Here is a 20,575-nt window from a genome sequence, read left to right as displayed (position 1 = left end):
TTTCCAGCTCTGATCTCCAGCATCTGCAGACCTCACTTTCTCCTCAAGGATCAAGGATAACCCCAAGGCATTTTATGCGTATGTGAGAAACATGAGAATGACGAGAACGAGGGTAGGTCCGATCAAGGACAGTAGTGGGAGACTGTGTATTGAGTCGGAAGAGATAGGATAGGTCTTGAATGAGTACTTTTCTTCAGTATTTACAAATGAGAGGGACCGTATTGTTGAAGAGGAGAGTATGAAACGGACTGGTAAGCTAGAGGAGATACTTGTTAGGAAGGAAGATGTGTTGGGCATTTTGAAAAACTTGAGGATAGACAAGTCCCCTGGTCCTGACGGGATATATCCTAGGATTATGTGGGAAGCAAGAGAGGAAATTGCAGAGCCGTTGGCAATGATCTTTTCGTCTTCACTGTCAACGGGGGTGGTACCAGGGGACTGGAGAGTAGCGAATGTTGTGCCCCTGTTCAAAAAAGGAATAGGGATAACCCTGGGAATTACAGACCAGTTAGTCTTACTTCGGTGGTAGGCAAAGTAATGGAAAGGGTACTGAGGGATAGGATTTATGAGTATCTGGAAAGACACTGCTTGATTAGGGACAGCCAGGGATTTGTGAGGGGTAGGTCTTGCCTTACAAGTCTTATTGAATTCTTTGAGGTGGTGAACAAGCATGTGGATGAGGGTAGAGCAGTGGATGTAGTGTACATGGATTTTAGTAAGGCATTTGATAAGGTTCCCCATGGTAGGCTTATGCGGAAAGTCAGGAGGCATGGGATAGTGAGAAATTTGGCCAGTTGGATAGAGAACTGGCTAACCGGTCGAAGTCAGAGAGTGGTGGTAGATGGTAAATATTCAGCCTGGAGCCCAGTTACAAGTGGAGTTCCGCAGGGATCAGTTCTGGGTCCTCTGCTGTTTGTAATTTTTATTAATGACTTGGAAGAGGGAGTCGAAGGGTGGGTCAGTAGATTTGCAGACGATACGAAGATTGGAGGAGTTGTGGATCGTGAGGAGGGCTGTTGTCGGCTGCAAAGGGACTTAGATATAATGCAGAGCTGGGCTGAGGAGTGGCAGATGGAGTTCAACCCTGTCAAGTGTGAGGTTGTCCTTTTTGGAAGGACAAATAAGAATGCGGAATACAGGGTTAACGGTAGGGTTCTTAGTAAGGTGGAAGAGCAGAGGGATCTTGGGGTCTATGTTCATAGCTCTTTGAAAGTTGCCACTCAGGTGGATAGAGCTTGTAAGAAGGCCTATGGTGTATTAGCGTTCATTAGCAGAGGGATTGAATTCAAGAGTCGTGAGGTGATGTTGCAACTGTACAGGACCTTGGTAAGGCTACATTTGGAGTACTGTGTGCAGTTCTGGTCGCCTCACTTTAGGAAAGATGTGGAAGCTTTGGAGAGGGCGCAGAGGAGATTTACCAGGATGTTGCCTGGAATGGAGAATAGGTCGTACGAGGATAGGTTGAGAGTGCTAGGCCTTTTCTCATTGGAATGGCGACAGATGAGGGGTGACTTGATAGAGGTTTATAAGATGATCAGGGGAATAGATATAGTAGACAGTCAGAGACTTTTTCCCCAGGTACAGTAGTGTTATACAAGGGGACATAAATTTAAGGTGAAGGGTGGAAGATACAGGGGGGATGTCATGGGTAGGTTCTTTACCCAGAGAGTGGTGGGGGTATGGAATGCGCTGTCTGTGGGAGTGGCAGAGTCAGAATCATTGGTGACCTTTAAGCGGCAATTGGATAGGTACATGCATAGGTGCTTAAGCTAGGACAAATGTTCGGCACAACATGTGGGCTGAAGAGCATGTTCTGTGCTGTATTGTTCTATGTTCTATTTATTTATTAATGTGTAATGAGTTCTTTGTACAGGATATAGTAGTTGGTTCATGTTTATTGTTGTTATAATATTATATTTTCACATTTTTGTAGTTTTATAATTTTGTAAAGAAAAATTCTTTCAATAAAAATTTTTTTTGGACATTGAAGCATCTCAGGCAAGATACCCCCTTCTAGCTTGCTGTTCTTGGACAAAATGAGGACACTTAAGGAATATTGCCATAGCCCAATAGTTATTAATACTGTTAAAACGTGGAAGGCAATGGGTCAGAACAAGGGCAATATTGCCAAAATGTCTTTTTTTTAAACCCATAGTTGGTATCCCGGGTTCTCAGCTGGGGTGATGGACTCGGGGTTTAAAGTGGTGAGCAGCTAGGGGTGTGTCTTGCTTGGGTGACTTATTCAGGGGGGGTATGCTGATGTTGTTTGACCAGTTGGCTCGGAAATACGAGTTGCCCAATAGGGACCTCTTCCGTTTTTTAAAATTAGAATTTACATACAAAAAGAGATCATACTTCTAACTGATTTTTACAAATCTGACAGAGGGTGAAGAGGGTGCTGAGAACACACATTCTGTCAGCAATGTCTATCACCTATTGGAGAGGGTCCCTCAGAAGAGTCCAAATGGCTCTGTATGGTATGGGAGAGGAAGCTGGATGTTGAGATCTTTCCTGAAGTATGGGAGGATATCTGGAAAAGTGCAAGAAGGATCTCGAGTTGGAACAGAACCTTACAATTGAAAATTCTCCACAGGGTCCACTTGGCTCCAGACCACCTTTCATGGTATAAAATGGGAGTATCTCCAATGTGTCCTAAATGTAAAGTGAGCATGGGCAGGCTTACTCATTGTCTCTGGTCTTGCCACAGGCTACAGGCATACTGGAGTACTGTGGGAGGCAAAATAGAGAAGGCCTTGGGGGCAGAGGTGGAGATGGAACCAGTATCCTCTTCTTGGCCTTGATAATCCACTTCCATTAGACGTACACAAAAAAAGCTTTTCAGCATCCTCACTTTTTGTGCAAGAAAGAACGTTCTGTTAGGCTGTGTGCCTGAAAACCCCCCAGGGCTGGCGTAAGCTGGTCATGGAACACACCCATTTGGACTTTCTTAGAGGTATGGTGCACCATAAAACTGAGAATTTCTTTAAGACATGGCAGCCCATTTTGGACTACCTGGGCACAGATTTGTCTGCCATACTAATAAGGGCCTTTAAAAAGCCATGACAATTCAATTTAATGAAGCTGGTATCCAGAGAGGAGGAACTATGAACACATGAATGTGTATACATTTATGCTCTCGATGGTCGAGGGCTATTACTTTGTTTTGTTGAGCTGTATGGTCATCATTATTATTGTCATTTTTTTTTAGATAGTTGTTAGTAATCAGTTATTACTTATGTAATTAGTGGGTTTCTTTATATTGCTTTGTATTTGCTCTAATATCCAAAAAATCCTTTTTTATTCAATAAAAGTATATTATTTGAAAAAGGTGGCTACAAGAGCAGATCAAAGGCTAGGAATACTCGGCAAGTAACTCACCTCCTGACTCTCCAAAGCCTGCCCACTATCAACAAGTCACAAGTCTTATGTAATACTCACTTTTTGCCTGGATGGGTCCAGCTGCAACAACACTCAAGAAGTTTAACACGTTCCAGGACAAAGCAGCCGCTTGATTGGCAACACAACCACAAACATCTACTCTCTCCACACTGATGCTTAGTAGCAGCAGTCTGTACTATCTTCAAGATACACTTTAGAAATCACCTTAGATCCATAGACAGCATCTTCCAATCCCACGACCACTTCCATCTGGAAGGGCAAGACCAGTCGATACATGGGAATGCCACCACCTGCAAGTAGCCGTCCAGGTCACTCACCATCCTGACTTGGAAACACATCACCATTCCTTCACTGTTTTTGGGTCAAAATCTTGGAATTCCCTCCTGAATAGCATTGTGGGTAAATCTACAGCTGGTGAACTACAGTGGTACAAGAAGGCAACTCACCACCACCAACTTCTCAAGGAAACTAGGGACAGGTAGTACATGCTGGTCAGCCAGCAATGCCCACTTCCCATGAATGAATTTTAAAATATTTGCTTTCCCAATTTGCAGCACTGACGCTACTGATGATGTAACATGAGGCATTATATGTTTCAATGTAAAGAATCAAACTGGTTGCCAACTACGAATGTAAGAACCTACCGTTTCTGAGAAGAGAGACGTATTGCCAAAGCTTTCATTTTGACCTCAACAGGACATATGCAAGAATGTCAAATTTCCGGATCACAATAATTTATTCTCCAGGAGAAAAGGATGCCGACTTGTTGGCAGGTTGACTGATTAGCATTATCAAGTAGGAACCAAGAGAGAACTGTAGGTTTCCCAAGCTCCTGAGTAACTCTGTTTGTTTGCACAGAATGGGTCCGTGTGTGAATGTGTCTTGCTTCAAGCACATTTTAATGAGCCACATTACAAGTTTGGTTAGAAAATATAAAAAAAGAACAGCAGAGTGGGATAAGGTAACTTAAGTGATCATTGATTAGCCACTTACATGCCTCACAGCTAAGAGGACATGCCGCCCAAGTCCCCAGTAAAATGGAAAATATATTGAGTATATTTAGGTTTGTGGCACAAAAGCCACATGCTGCATTTTATGCCTCTACCCAGCTTCATACTTATAGTGGATGAACATAAAATTCAGCCTTATATTTGTTTTAGCATCAACTCTTTCAACGTTTAATCAATCCTGTCCTCTCCCCTATTACATTGTTCACCTTTTTGGTCTTTACCTGTTCACTTTTCCCTGTTTTTGCTTTAAAGCTTTTCATCAGAACATCTTCTAATATTATTGAGGTCATCAGCCTGAATATTGAGCAAGACTTGTTGGATCCTGCTGCACCAGGATCAAAGCTAGTCCTGACCCCATACAATGTTGGAGATACTCACCCATCACTGGGTGTATTCTGGCCCAAGTGGGGGGGGGCATCTACTGACTAGAAATTTCGAGGAGTACAGGACAGGAGCCTCAATAAGTATTTATTAGGGGAAGAGATAGCGTAGTGGTATTATTGATAGTCCACTAATCTAAAAACTAAGCTAAAATTCTGGGGACCCAGGTTTGAATCCTGCTGTGGCAGAAGGTGAAATTTGAATTCCATAACAAATATCTAGAATCAAGAATCTACTGATAACCATGAGTCCACTGTTGATTGTCAGAAAAATACGCCTGGCTCACTGATATCCCTCAAGGCTGTTCTCATCTGATCTGGCCTACATGTGACTCCAAACCCACAGCAATGTGGTTCACTCTCAACTGTCCTCTGAAATGGCCTAGCAAGCCACTCAGTTGTATCAATCACTACTAGGGAAAGGCAATAAATGCTTGCCAGCTAGCAATGTCCATGTTCTAAGCGAATTTTAAAACAAGCTCTCTAGCTGCTTTGACTTACGATCCACCACTTGAAAGCAGGTACCCAGATTCTATCTGAAAGTGGTTTGGGAGGCAGGACAGCTTAGGCAGATGGGAAATAGTGGACCTGGATGTGTCTGATCCAGCTGCCACATGTCATTGAAAACTCATCCTATTATGGGAGCTTCTCCTCACAAAGCAACCTCACCAGCTGAACCTTTTATCATGGTTTAAGCTATACATGTACAGTATTGAGACGATATATGAACAGGATGATACCTACCTAAATATCTCCAGGGTCTTGTGATCAAGGACAAGATTTGTGTTGCCAGCCAAGTCCAGCTCTTGCAAAGTGGCTGGCAGGGTCTCAGGCATCAAGATCTCTGTAAGTTCATTACAGCTTAGATCAACTAACTAAAACAGAATAAAGAAAATTGAAGTTAGTGGTAACATAACGCAATGTAGTAATGATGGTTGCTTATACAAAGTAAACAATGGTGCATGTTTAATCTCTTATCAACTAGGCAAGTGATTGAATAACCAATAGATAAACTCAGTTGCTTCATACAGTTTCATTCAAATTATCCATAGATAAGCAAAGGAAATGGAAACAAATTCCAACTAGATAAGGAATTTTGACTAGAAATCCAGATTATTTTAAGCTGCAAAGTTAACTGCAGTAGCTACTTGCTGCCATCTAACTATTTCAAACTTCAACAATGAGATACACAAAGTTTTGATTTAAGTTTCTATTCTCGGCCAAATTAGATAACAATGCAGTTATGAACTGCATAATAAGAGACTAGGCATAATTAGCCATTCCCCACAGTGACTTTTTTCCCCTTAAGCTCACTTCTTCAATTTTTATCTTCATGGTAAAATTTCACAACCCTATAACCAAAACAAAATTCATGAATGTATACAGAGGAACCTCGATTATCCAAATATCAATTCACCGAATTTCGGATTATTCGAAGATGATCTCAAGGTCCCCATGGAAATATTACATCAAAGATGTGTTTCCAAAACTGATCACATCTTTTGTTCACAGTGATTAAAAGTGAACTCGGCTTATTGAAATGCTGCTGACAACAGTCCTAGACATCGATGGGAGCGTCTCCAAATGACTGACATCCCGCCATCTCTCTCTCCCCACACACTTTCCCTGGGGTTCCACACAGGAATGTACCCTTAAACCCCCCTTCTCCAATAATCTCTTCAACATTGTCCTGTACAGGGCAAAGGTGAAACCTATCAAAATGTTTCAGTAAAAAGTTGTGTGTGTGGCTGCGTGTGTGTGCGTGCTTGCAGGTGGTATTTGGAGACTCATCCCCCCAAAGGCAGCAGCAGTCTTGTTGCTGGTGTCCAGTCTGGCTGCCCTGAAGGAGGGGGTCAGGGCAGCTGAGTCAGACTGGGTGGAGCCACAGACGGTGGGTAGTGGTGGACCATGGGGCGTTGCTGGATGGTGGGCGAGGGTTGGGCAGGGGTAGGGATTGGATGGGTCGGCATTGGGGGCGGGCTTCGACGGCAGGTGGGGCGTGGGAGGCAGTGTTGGACATGGTTGGGGGCTGGCGGGGGAGTGGGGGTGGGGGGGGTAGAAGACAGCAGGGGCTCGCACATGGTGTGCTGCTGCCTTGTCTCCTGAACAGGGAGCGGACTTAACAGAAAACCCAGAGTCCCAGGGAAGAGGCATTGTATCAGTTAACCGAATAATCAATTATCCAAACGAAATCGTGCCCACTCAATCTTGTTCAGATAATCAAGGTTCCTCTGTATTTGTTCTTTTAAAAAATTGCTATTCCCTATTCAATTCCTTCCTACGTCATATCTTAAATAAGAAAACATAATTTTTATTCAATATATCAGAAATCAAGAGCGTGCTTGGGGTACATTAGCTGCACTTTATTGAGAGGCATCTAAGTTACCACGTGTAAAATATACGATAAATTTGGCAATATCAGCATATGAAATGTAAATAAGATTATGGAGTAATAGTATACTGTATAGAGTGGAGGGGGGGAGAAGTTAATGGTAGCTTTCTATCAAAAGATACCCTGTCCTGGAATACCAACAACAATGTGGTAGAGTTGGGAGAGATGAAAGGAGAAGAGGAGGAGAAATACAACACAAAGCATCACAGAATCAGCCTGACAACACTTTGCACCTTAATTTCTGGTAAATGCAGGATCTCTGGAAAGACAGCAATACTGTTGGAGTGAACGATGAGTGTGTGCAATCGCTTGCAATTTGTGATGGTGGTAGGAACAGCTTTCAGCTTGTTTCCACTTAGATTCAGTTCCTCTAGTAGCTCCAACTTTGACAGCTTACTGAAGGAAAAGAGTAAAATTAGTTAGCAAACCAGAGGGATAGACGTTCATTATTTCATTAAAACAAACACGCGAAGTTACTAAATCATTAAACAGTTCAGGAGATTAGGGGGCTCTACTGGCACAGTGATAGTGTCCTAACCTCTGCACCAGGAGGCCCAGGTTCAACTCCCACCTGTGTATAATAACACCTCTGAACAGGTATTTTAGAAAAAGGTTCAGTAAAAAAAAATCAGGAGACTATGCAGCTCTTGTGGCATAGTCATAGTGTCCCTATTCCTGGACCAAGAAGGCCAGGTTCAAGTCCCACCAACTCCAGAAATGTGTAATAACATCTCTGAACAAGTTGATTAGATAAACAGGTTCAGGAGATTAGCAGACTCTAATGACACAGTCATAATGTCCTTACTTCTGAGCTAGGTGGCCTGGGTTCCAGTCCCAACTGCTCCAGAGAGAAGTAATAACATCCCCGAACAGGTTATAAAGAAAATATTTTCAAGAAATTAGCGTTTTGTTTTTCCACATCTGATACCCAGCTTTGAATTCAATACAATCTAATTAATGAATATCTCCTCTCTTTGAAGGTCCATGACTGTGATTAAGTGAAAGGAATTTGGGTAGTCTTACACAACTACTAGTAAGATCAGGCCCTTACAGTCAAATTCTGCCAAATGAAGAGATGGTGTTTTTGCTACATCAGCAACCTTCATCACTAAGAGTGTAAAGTATTATTCATATGACGTTTTAAAAAGAACTCTATTCTGCAATTTCCTTTCTAGTTGTATAACGTTCGATACACCATTCCAACATTTTTGATGAACAGATCGTCTACGAAGAGAAATGTGCTTTACCTGGCTGGAAATGATTGAAGTTGGTTGTAAGCCATATGAAGGACCCGAAGACGTGGGTGCCCAGTCAGCACTGGGACACATTTATCAGTCAGATTGTTTCCCGTTAGATAAAGTTCTTGCAACACACTGAGACTGTCTTCAATTTCACTGCTAGGAGGCAGTGATTCCAGGTTATTTGCAGATACATTGAGACATCGCAAGCTATAACAAACCAAAGTAAATTTTACAAGATATTGAAATATTTGTTCTTTTATTCCTGAGTTTGTGCACTGCGGTCAAGGCCAGAATTTACTGTCAATCCCCAGTAGAGAAAGTGGTGGTAGCTGTTCTCATGAATTAGTGTAGTCCACATACTGATGGCAGAGGGTTTCAAAAATTTGATTCAATGATAAATGAATGATTGGCAAAATAACCTCAGGTCAGGATTGAGACAGACTTTTAAGTAAATTTGGAAGTGATGATGCTCCCGCAAATCTGCCGCCCTTGCCCATATGGATGGCTGAGTACATGAGCTTTGGAGGGGTAGATGAAGAAGCCTGGAAGAAAATCAGACACTGTAGCCACATTATGGTGGTGTGTAATGGAAATAGATGTCTAGATGTGAAGCATCAATCAAGCTGGCTACTATTTTGTAGATTAGTTTATGGAATGCTGTTGCAGTTACACTCATTCAGGCAGCTCAAAGTATTCCATCATATAACTGTTTTCAGCCTTGTACAAGATTTACAAGTTTTCAGGACAGAGGATAAGAACCATCAGCTGTTTAATATCAACTCTAACCTGCTACAACAGCCACTTCATTTACATGACTGGTCAAGATGAATTTATAATCGAAAGGGTCTCTTACATTGCTGATGGGGATCTTGGTAATTGTAATTTCACTGCATGTCAAGTTTTTCCTTATTGGAGACAATGAGTGGCTTTCACTTCTGTGGGATGAATGTTACTTGACATGCCAACCCAACCCTGTACATTGCTCAAACCTACTCCATTTTGAGACATTATGAATTGTGCTAAACACTGTGCAATGATAGAAGAATGGTCAAGATATTTGGACTTGAGATTCTAGCCTGAGGAACTCCTGAAGCAACGTCTGAGATGATCGGTCTCCAAGAACCACAATCATCTTACATTTATGTCGATTTCAAATGAGTTACAAAATAGGAACAGATCCCATTTGTGCAAGTTAGCTGACACCAATTTATTAAGTTTGTTATCATAATTAAATAATATTTGACTTTATATGTTGGAAACAGGAAATGATAACTTTAAAATAATACAAGGAGCGTTTTTTAAATAATCAATTACTGAATGAACAGTGAGTGTGCATTGGAATGATTTACAAATTAAAGATACAGCGATTTTGCATTCATGAAATAAATGGTTTTTTTTAATGAACATTCACTAAAAGAAATGCTATTACTTCCTAGCAACTATAATGTTTCAATAACACTATTCATAAAATTAGACAATTTATCAAGAGCTACCTGCCATTGCATAATGACACACATGCCACCAAAATAATTGGTGGAATACAGAAGAGATCATTCTGTGGAATAGACTTTCCAGGTGATACTGAAACATTAAACTTCTAAAGATTCATTTTAATGACTGATGATATTAAAAACTTCATGTTTTCACTGCCCGGAAGGGCACAGCAGAATGTTAAAATCATGACTTCCTGTTTGTGGTTAAATTTATTTACATTTGTCATCTTATGACTTTTAGCAGGTAATGTATTGCCTATAATTTAAAGGAAAGATTGTAGCAAGCTGAGAGAAGGAATGAGAATGACCCTACAACCACCATCCTCCATTTACAATTCTTCCACTTCTATTTGAAATATTCTAGAAGTGATGAAGAATGGTGAAAACTTTTGGAGTTACTGGATGTAGCTTTAGGTGTGGAAAAGCATCAATACAAACTGCTTATGTTTCTATTTGAGCAAGCAACACAAGTTTCTTTCACAAACAAGTACAGAGAATGCTGGAGGAACTCAGAAGATCTGGCAGCATCTATAGAGAGAGAAACAGAGTGAATGTTTTGAGTCTAATATGACACTATAGTTCTGCAGTCATACTGGACTCAAAACATTAACTGTGTTTCCTTCTCCACAAATGCTGCTGCACTTGCTGGGTTTCTCCAGTATTCTCTGTTTTTGTATCAGATTTCCAGCTTTCACAGTATTTTGCTTCTATACAAGTCTCTTTCAGCTCATCTACTACCAGAATCCTCATTCATGTTTTAGTTACCTCTGGACTTAACCATTTCCTAATACTTAGCTCCTCGACTAAGCTCTGAGCTTGCAGAATCATTCTGTCATCCACCCTAACATTGTCAGCAGATTTGATGACAAGAATGGTGCTATTGTTACCTATCTTGCTTACCTACACCTAGCAGAAGCCAAACATCAACTCTTGACATTGTCTCTATCCTTCCCCATGTTATGATCTCATCACTCTATATAAAGCTATTATTTCCAGGACTGTTCCTGAGCTTCTCTCCTCTGGAGATCCTCACAGATGATTTAAGACTGCAGCGTTTTTTTTTTAAAGTTCATAATGACCAAACCAATATACTGAAGCAGTTTTTAAAACATAATGTTGATGAGTTAGTTTCTCTTTTTTTAACATGTTCACTTATTATTTGTATTACACCAAGTCTATTAATTATTTCAAATAAACTTACATAGTAGTCACTAAACTTTAGACGGGAGTATAAATGTTAATTTGTGATTTGAGTTTGAGTTTTCAGAAACAAAAACATTAGTTAGTAAGTTGTTTGACACTCTTGTATTCATGCAACTATGTGCACCAGTATCGTGAGGGTAATAAACCTCACTTCATAACCTCATCATTTCATAACAATCTAAATTTTAGCCATACTGGTAACACTGGAAAAAAAAATCAACCAAATAACACCACAAGACAAATGCAGCATCCATTTCCATGTTTCGAAAATATCACTTTTAAGCTAAAGAATGTGGTAGGCTTAAACAAAGGAAATAAACAAGATCAGAACATCTCCACTTACGTTACAGTTCTTACAAATTTGTTATGACAACAAATTAATTAAAATTGTATTAAATAATTTGAAAAATTAGTTACACACAGATCCCTTCACATAACTCAAAATGTTTTACTTACTTCAAAGCCTTGAGGAAAAGTAACTCTGGAAGGTCACTTAGTTGATTATGTTGTACATCAAAAACTTCCAGGGGTGTGTGCTCCAGGTGACTGGGGAGACTCTGAAGATGGTTGTGCCCAACGAATAACTTCTGAAGGCTCAAGCTGCAGAGTAATCTGAGGCAAACAAAGACAAAATATTTTTCTAACATTATGTATAAAAGTTACATTGTTTATGAGGTACCCCTACCACATTCTGTTTTCTCCCCTCCTAGCCAGAAGCTTCATGTGGCAGTATGGTTATACGGGTACCAGCAAGACACTTGTAGTATGTCCAAAGAGACATTATTTCCATGTGAACTCAAATGATTTTTTTAATCCTAAAGAAAGTACCATAAATTTAATCCTGTCCCCATTTCATGTCTATAAAGAGATTTTCTAGGATCCAGTCAGCACCTTGCTAGGTCTTGTCAAAATAAACTTTATTACGTAATTCATCACTTCCACCCCCAAAGAATACAGAATTTCCCAAATAAACTTTTATTCTACATTTCAATCAATCCAATGTTTCCCCATCCATAAACATCAGAAACCTTAATCTTTGATACACTCACCCCCACTGGAAGACTACACCACATTTGTGTCTAGAACAAAGTGCTACATTGGACTGAGGTGAAGCAGAGCAATAGCATGCATAAGGCAAATAGCAACTTCCTTTCTAGTCTTCCACTGCCAGTTTCACCTGTCCATAAGCTAAATTCAAAAGAATACAAGAATATTCTTTCAGGCACAGTTTTAAGAATGTATAGACCAAATAATCAGGTGGGCATTCTGCATTAATTTTCTTTTTCTAATACTGCTATTCTTTCTGTCTACAAAGTAGAGGGCCCTGGGCATTAATATATGTAGCTTCCAGTATGTGCAAGTGCACCACTTTGCAAGTCTGACTGACAACCTTAAGTTCTTTGTAAGCATAATTCTTTGCAGAGTCAGAATTATTTAGTCACTATATCCAATCACAAAATTATTGTGAACGATGAGCAGCTTGTTGTGAGTTTTGCAAGCATGGGCAAGTTGGATACAGTCAGTACCATGCTATTGCAAACAGTCTAAAGGATATGCTGTTTGATCCAATCTGCCAGTTTTTCAATCTACATATCTAATATCATACCAACACACGGAATTCATAATTCAAAATGCGCCTTATTTGTGAATAGGCAATATAATGTTTTGGTTTGTCAGCTGCATCCTGTCAATGATGAATATCACTCACTTTAAGACTACATAATAGCTACGTGTAACAGCGGGATGCTCAAACCTGTGAGATACTTCAAATGAAGAGTAAAGCAAATTGGGCACATTTAAAGACCATAAATGACATGATGTAAACACTGTTTTTCCTTTGCTTTGGTAATTCTTGCAAATTGTCCTGATCAATGCAAGATGAAAATCTCCGTCAAAATGTGTCTTTTTTTTCCACGAATACAAGTTCGATATCGGCATCGTTGTTATGGCCAGCAATTATTGCCCATCCTAATTACCCTTGAACTGAGTCACCACTTCAGAGGGTAGTTAATAATCAATTACTTTCACATGGGTTTGGAATCACATGCAGCTAGACAGGTATGATGGCAAATTTCTTTCGCTAAAGGATATCACTGAACTAGATCGTTTTTTTTTTAAAAATAACTGTTGATTGTTGTTGTGTTCACCATAATGAGATTACCTTTCTTCTTCAGACTTCTAAATGAATATAAAATATCTGCTGGGATTTGAATGTGCTCAAAAAGCATTCATTTGGGCTTCCAGATTACTAGACGAGTGACACTCTCATTCAATCACCATCCATCCCCCAAATACGATCATGGTTGAACCCTACAGAAACTTCATTTTCCTACCTTATCCTTGATTCCACTAGCTCCCAAAATTCTATCAACATCAGGCTTGAAGATGCTCATCAACTAAGCACCCACAGTCTTTAAGGACAGATTTCCAAATATGTCAACTTTTGTTCAGTGATAGTACTACCACTTCAAAGACAAACAAATCATGACTTCCAGCTTCAGCTATATTTCAGTGTATAATTCTGGCTGGAAATCTAGGGTAATATTGTGTAAGTGCTGCACCACCTTCAATGTCATCTATCAATTTAATCCTATACCCCGCCTGTGCTCACAGGATGACATAAAAGATTCTATGGTGCTATTCAGTAAGAGCTGAGGAGTCCTATTGATGTCTTAGCCAATACTTATCCTTCAATCAAAAATATTAGTTCATTTTTGAGTCCTAACTGAACCAGAATTGTTTGCATTGATTCCTATATTACAATAGTGAACAGATTTCAAAAATGCATCAATGAGAAAGAAGCTATTTGGCAACATGGTGGCTCAGTGGTTAGCACTGCTGCCTCACAGCACCAAGGACCCAGTTCAATTCCAACCTTGGACGACTGTCTGTGAGGGGTTTGCATGGGTCCCACTGTGCGCTCCAGTTACCTCCTATAATCTAAAGATGTGCAGGTTAGGTGGATTAAGGGTTCATGGGGATGGAGGGGGGTGGTATGTCTGGATCTGGGTGGGATGCTCTTGGGAGGGTCGGTGCAGACTGGATGGGCCAAGTGACCTCTTCCTGCACTGTCGGGATTCTACAATTCTAAGATGCTTTGAGGTTGTGAAAGGTATCATATAAATGCATGTTCACTACCTTCCCTGATTCTCACTTATTTCATCTACACTTGGGGGCAAAAATGCAAGACAGGTACACACTAAAAGAATGCAAAGGGCAGTTATAATAGGCATAGGAAGAAAGTAACAGAGAAACAAAAATAGCAGGAGCAGCTGAAAGATTATGAAAGAAAGACTTAAAGAGAAAAGACACAGTGTGATACTAACATAAGGGAACTACAAACAGGTCTTCCAGAATCTTCAAACCTTTTGTCTATGTAGCAGGAACTTCAGGGCAGGCATGTGTTCATAATTCTCAATAATACACCTTACTGCTTCATTATATTGAAATTTCTCCAAATAATTCATTCAATGGATGTGCAGGAACCTAACAAGTGGCACTTGTAGTAAAGGGACGAGTAATCCAATAATCAGCATTTAGTTGTTTTGATTGAAGGAGGAAATTTTGCAAGAACACCAGGAAAGTCTTTTTATTTAAAAAGAATTCTAAGATTTTAAGTGGATAACAGGATTCTGATTAAATGCTTCAACATAAAACAGCTCCTCCTACAACTCAAAACTGCCAATCAGTATACTTGCCAGCCTAGATTATGAATAAAATCATTTATGATCAATCCCTACAAAAGTCCAAAGATATCAATGTTATCAACAATGCTAAACTAAAGTAAAGTGCTTCTTCACAAATAGCATTAGTGAAACCAGTCAGGATATCCAGCTTTTCAGACCAAAACCAGGTTCCAAATTGTTGGCTCCATGCTTGCTTCATCTGATAAATGAAGTCCTTAAGACAACTATAGAAGCTTGAGGGGGGCAGCAAGTAGTGACATGAGTTTATTAAGAAATCTTCTGTGCCTTAATCCATAAATATCAGTTGAGCACTTTCGTCCTTTCTCACCTCATAGGTAATTCTGCAATCAGGTTATGACTGACATCCAGCAGCTCAAGTTTCTTAGCATCACATACCCAGTCAGGCACAGATTCTAGTTTGTTCCTATTGAGATAAAACAAGATCATTTGATCATAGTCCAATAAATCTCTGATTTTTACCTGAAAAAATATTTTGTAAAACATAAACTAACTCACCAATATGCGGTGAACATTTTAAAATTACTGATGTATTATGTGAAATGTCTATTATTTTCAGAGTACATGTACATTTACACATACATTTTTGGATAAAATAGAGCTGACAAACTATTTGATAGAAGTAATTAAAATCATGAGGGATCTGGACAGAGTAGATCAGACAAAACCACCAGTCAAAAGAATTGAGAATGAGAGGGCATAGATTTTAGGTAATTTACTAAAAAAGCAATGCCAACATGAAGACAGATTTATACCCACCTGGAGAGATCAAGATGAACCAGTTGACCAGGAAGTGGATAGATGCTCAGTGTTGTCAATTCTAAGCAAACATTCAAAATAAGTTTAATAGAAACTCTAGTCAATAATGAGACTACAAGTTGAATATAAACAGATCACTCATTACTTCTCAGGTCTTCATTCCTGATTACATCATACATGGGAGTACAAAAAAACAGTTTTAAACAAATTAAAAGGGGACTTTTTTTAAGCTATCCCAGTCTAGGGAACTTCCAGTAAATCTATAGCTCACTTGGATTGTCCATGGGTCCTGAAATCCACACTATAATAATTCATATTACATAACAGACTTGTGAACTGTACAACTGACTGGTGAGCAATTTATAACTTGTGCACTTAAAGAACTGCTGCAATATGCACATTAAATTGTCTCAGTGACAAGAATCAGGTAATAGTTGTTAACGGATGTTCATCAGACTAAAGGAAAGTTTGTTGTGCAAGGTCCCCAGGGGTCAGTGTTTGGATCAGGAAGGTAAATTTGAATTCCAAAGAATATAAGACTAGTCGATAGACTGGACTGTCAAGTGGCAGATGAAATTCAATGCTAAGAGGTGCAAAGTGATTCATTTTAGTAGAAAAAAAAAATGGAGAGACAGTAGAGTGTACAACTCTAAAGGTAGAGTTGAAGCAGAGTGACTTGCATGCATGTGCACATAGATAATTGAAGGTAGGAAAGGCACAGAGAATCATGAATAAAGCTTACAATTGCTTAGGTTTTATGAATAACGACATGTCAAACAACAGTAAGGATGTGCTAAACGTATATGATGTGAAGGCATTACAGAATATGAAAAAGTGATTAAAAACTGAAAGATCTGCAGATGCTGTAAATCAGAGACGAAAACAGAAATTGCTGGAAATGTTCAACAGGTCTGGCAGCATCTGTGCAGAGAAATCAGAGTTAATGTTTCAGGTCAAGTAACCCTGTGCCACTTGACTCAAAATGAGAAAGGGTTACTTGAACTGAAACATTAACTCTGATTTCTCTCCACAGATGTTGCAAGACCCACTGAGTTTTTCCAATAATTTCTAGTTTTGACTATGAAGAAATGATTAATGGGAACGGTTCCTGGGATGAGGAACTTCGAACACAAACATCAGTTGGAGAAGTCAAAACTGGTTTGTTTCGAGAAAAGAAAGCTGACGAGATCTAATAGATGTATGTGAAGTCGTGAAGAATCTGAACAGAGTAGATGAGGTAAAACCATTTCAGTCATGAAAGAATCGAGAATGAGGGGACACAGATTCAAGGCAATTTGCTACAAAAAGAATAGCAACAAGACAAATCATTTCAAGCAGCAAACAATTAGAATCTGGAATATCGGCAGGTTCAATCAAGGAGCCAAAATGGAATTAAATGAAAAGAATTCCATGAAAAGAAAGAAATCGCAGGGTTTTGGGATGAAGGCAGAGAAATGGGCACTTGGTTAACTGCTCATTTGGAGAGCTAGTACTTAAAATTATTCAGGCAAATGGCCTCCTTCAGAGCGGCACGGTGGTTCAGTGGTTAGCACTGCTGCCTCACAGCACCAGGGAACCAGGTTCGATTCCCACCTCAGGCAACTGTCTGTGTGGAGTTTGCACATTCTCCCTGTGTTGGCGTGGGTTTCCTTCAGGTGCTCCCATTTCCTCCCACAATCCAAAGATGTGCAGGTCAGATGAACTGGTCATGTTAAATTGCCCATAGTGTTTAGGTGCATTAGTCAGAGGGAAATGGATCTGGGTGGGTTACTCTTCGGAGGATGGGTGTGAACTTGTTGGGCCAAATGGCCTGTTTCCACACTGTAGGGAATCTAATCTAAACTAATTTTAAAATTTCAGTACTACAAATTATTATGGTCATTTAAACCAGTAGTCATTCAGTCTTTAAAATCTTAATAGAAAGTGGCCAAATAGTTCAAAATGGATTGACTCACGGTTGGAACCAGCATACAATGTCCTCAAAGAGAATCCACTTAATGTGAGAGTGGTCAGATTGTTGCGCTCACAATGCAGATGTTCAATACTCGCAATTACACTTAAATCAAGTTCAGTCAGCAGATTGTCTCGTAAATCCAGGTAAGTTACATGATTAATAGCTTCTAGGCTGTCCATTATTACAGTCTTAATTGAATTCAACCTAATAAACAGAAAGAAAGAAAAATGTTGATGAAAGCCAAAAATAAACTGTGCTCTTAAAAGGGTTAGTAAAAACTAAAGCATAAAATTTAAATTCTGGGCCTGTTACTTGCACCAACAATCAGGATTATTTAGCAGATATAATTCTGATTAAATTACAACTAAAAAGAAATTTACCAGATGGTATTTCAAAGATATGACAAAGTGAGCAAGAAAAGTTATTCAATACATGGCATCTAACTTTAAATAAGTGACATTTGAATTTCTAAAATAAAATTATGTAAAATGGATTAAAAACCAGCTAAGTAAATATCTGAAGGTATTTACAAATTGGCACAATTTCTGATGTGGGAAATCTCCATAATTCTCTTCTTGGTCTTGCATTTTTCTTAAATTCTTAAAGTTGGTGAATGTCAGATCTGAACCAGATGAGATGCAGCTGTAAAAACCAGTATTATTGGAAATGCCTGATAAATTAGTACTGTGTTGTTATATATAGATCAGTTATTTTCCAACAGAAATAGCAAGAACGTAGACAAGGAGAATGAAAGATAAAATGCTTGAAAAAAAGAATTAGCGGGTCATGCAGCATCTGCTTATTTTTTTGTCTTTATAGGTGCTGCCTTTTCTATTGAGTTCTTTCTAGCACTTTGTTTATAGGTCAGATTTTCAGCATCCAAAGTACCCTGCTTTTCAATTAGGAAGAATGAAATCTAGTTAAGAAAAAAAAAGTGTCTAAAGACACCAAAAGGACATTTCAAACTACTACTCCAAACTATATTCAACACAGGTGATTTGTGCATTGCTGGTGTCTCTCAAACAGCAAATGAGATAAATGATTAGGATGTCTGTTTTTAATCAAAGAAACAACATGTGTACCAAAACATGAGGAGAAATACTTTCCTGTTGAATAGTGTTACAGATTCATTTACACCCAGCCGAACACTGGAAAATTCAGAGAGCCTTCACTAGGAATTGTAGCCCAATGCCCATCAACTCAAGTTAGTCGATATAAGCTTCCAACTCAAGCATTCTAAGATCTCATCTAGGATCAGAACTTCATTTTAATGCAGCATTTAAGGGTCAGTATATGTTATTAGCTCTTGCGCTGTCGAATTAAATTGACAAGCAAAAAAGAAAATTTCATGTTAGAAAGTTACAAATCTCCAGCTTTACAATGACAAATACATATTTAAAGGAAAACATATTTTCCATCTATCTAAATGTTTTTAACCACTCCATATATTTTTATTAGTGTTGTTCAATACATATAAAATTAATTGAAAAATAAGGCAAAGGAAAAGTCACCCTAGTCCAAGAGAACTGCTCTTTCATTAGCAAGAGACTATTGTTAGTGGTTTAACCAGAGAGTCATCACACCTCAGGTGAAGGGAGAAGTTGTGAAGGCAGGGTTTTCTTGGTAACCTCAGCCTGTACAGGAGTTGAACTTGCACCGCTGGCAGCGCTCTGCACTCCAAACTAGCTATCCAGTGAATTGGGCTAACAGGCCTCCAAATAAGGAAGGGATAAAAGATGAATATTTATTTAATATTATGATCGACAGGTGTTAACACTGAAATTTATCAGCAGAGACTTGCAAGTCAATTTCATAAGTTTCTTGAAAGCATTCAGAAATGGCCTCATCACTGTTATGCAATGATCTGACAAAGACTAAATTTTAAAATGGCCTTGGAGTTCCAAATATTTCAATCCTTCTTCTTATTCACTTATAGGATGTAGTTGCCACTGGCAGACCAACATTTATTTCTCATCCAAAACTGATAGATATGGGACAAACTACCTTCCTCACTCAAATCCCATGTCTCAGCAGAACAGACACATTTGCTTTTTTTCACACCTAATTACATTTTCATTTGTCCCTAACCACCATTAGCACTCTCTTTGTCTTTTGTTCTGGGCACCTTCACCATCTGTTCAATTTGCTCTTCTTCCCCCTCTGTTAACAGCATAAAAGTCACTAATTTCCAACCTCTTTCCTTTCTGAAGGGGAGATGTGCCAGACTTGAAGCATCAATTCTGTTTCCCTGTTCAAAGATACTTCCAGACTTACTGAGTTTCTCCAGTATTTTCTGTTTTCGTTTCACCTTATGTATTTTAATACTCCAATCAATAGAAAGCTTCCGCTAATACAGAGGTGGGGAACCTTTTCATGTTGGAAGGCCGCATTATGTTAGTTGTAATCTAATAAGGCCGCATCCAAGAAGCTTCAATTATATATTCTTCAAAATTCAAATTATTTTGTAAAAATCTAACTACAATATACTAACTTAAAAAAAAGAAAAAAATGTTAATTCTAAAGTTAACTAACCTTTTAATGATTGTGTTGTGACTGCTTTTTGTAGGAAAGCATTTGAATATTTGGCTGCAGCATGGAGATCTGCAGTTTTAGCTGATTCTCTAGATGGGTATCCGTCATTTGTGACCTTAAGGGCGCCTTGATTTTGGTTAAGTAGGAGAATGTAAATTCGCAGCAATAAGTGGTTGAAAAGCAAGAAAGCATTTTTCGTGCATGTTGCAAAATTTGGATTCATTCAAAAGGCCACGCACAATTGCCTAGAAGGCCGCAGGTTTCCCCACCCCTGCCCTAACACCTCCCAGCCACCTTCAATTCCCCCAACTTCCAATTTGCCAGTGGGACTTGGACCTGACCTCTTGGCTTAGAGGTAGAGACACTGCTATTGCGTTACAAGAGTCCTCTTGGATGGGATTTGTTTTATTTTTAATAAATCTGTTCAGGCATGTTATGACCCATTCTAAAGCAGCTGGGTCTTGAACCCAGGTCTCCAGGCTCAGAGGTAGGGACACTACCACATCAC

The 20,575-nt window shown here is 39.2% G+C and overlaps 1 protein-coding gene across 1 annotated transcript in view; it reads right to left on the bottom strand.

Moving 5' to 3' along the window:
* phlpp2 (PH domain and leucine rich repeat protein phosphatase 2) overlaps window positions 1–20,575 on the bottom strand; it is a 173,344-nt gene that overhangs the window by 32,661 nt on the left and 120,108 nt on the right. Inside the window, exons 9-15 of the mRNA XM_043706826.2 lie at window positions 17,537–17,739; window positions 15,582–15,642; window positions 15,133–15,228; window positions 11,575–11,730; window positions 8,429–8,629; window positions 7,415–7,577; window positions 5,534–5,664 (exon numbers count right to left, since the gene is read on the bottom strand). Coding sequence (XP_043562761.2) covers window positions 5,534–5,664; window positions 7,415–7,577; window positions 8,429–8,629; window positions 11,575–11,730; window positions 15,133–15,228; window positions 15,582–15,642; window positions 17,537–17,739 — 1,011 coding nt within the window. The remainder of the gene's footprint in view (window positions 1–5,533; window positions 5,665–7,414; window positions 7,578–8,428; window positions 8,630–11,574; window positions 11,731–15,132; window positions 15,229–15,581; window positions 15,643–17,536; window positions 17,740–20,575) is intronic.

Source organism: Chiloscyllium plagiosum, unplaced genomic scaffold (genome assembly GCF_037043375.1).
Source record: "Chiloscyllium plagiosum isolate Xiang-an unplaced genomic scaffold, Cpla_swu_hap1 HiC_scaffold_17, whole genome shotgun sequence".
NCBI classification, from domain to species: Eukaryota; Metazoa; Chordata; class Chondrichthyes; order Orectolobiformes; family Hemiscylliidae; genus Chiloscyllium; species Chiloscyllium plagiosum.
Note: the sequence above shows the minus strand (reverse complement) of the source record. Positions and strands in the feature narration are given on the sequence as shown.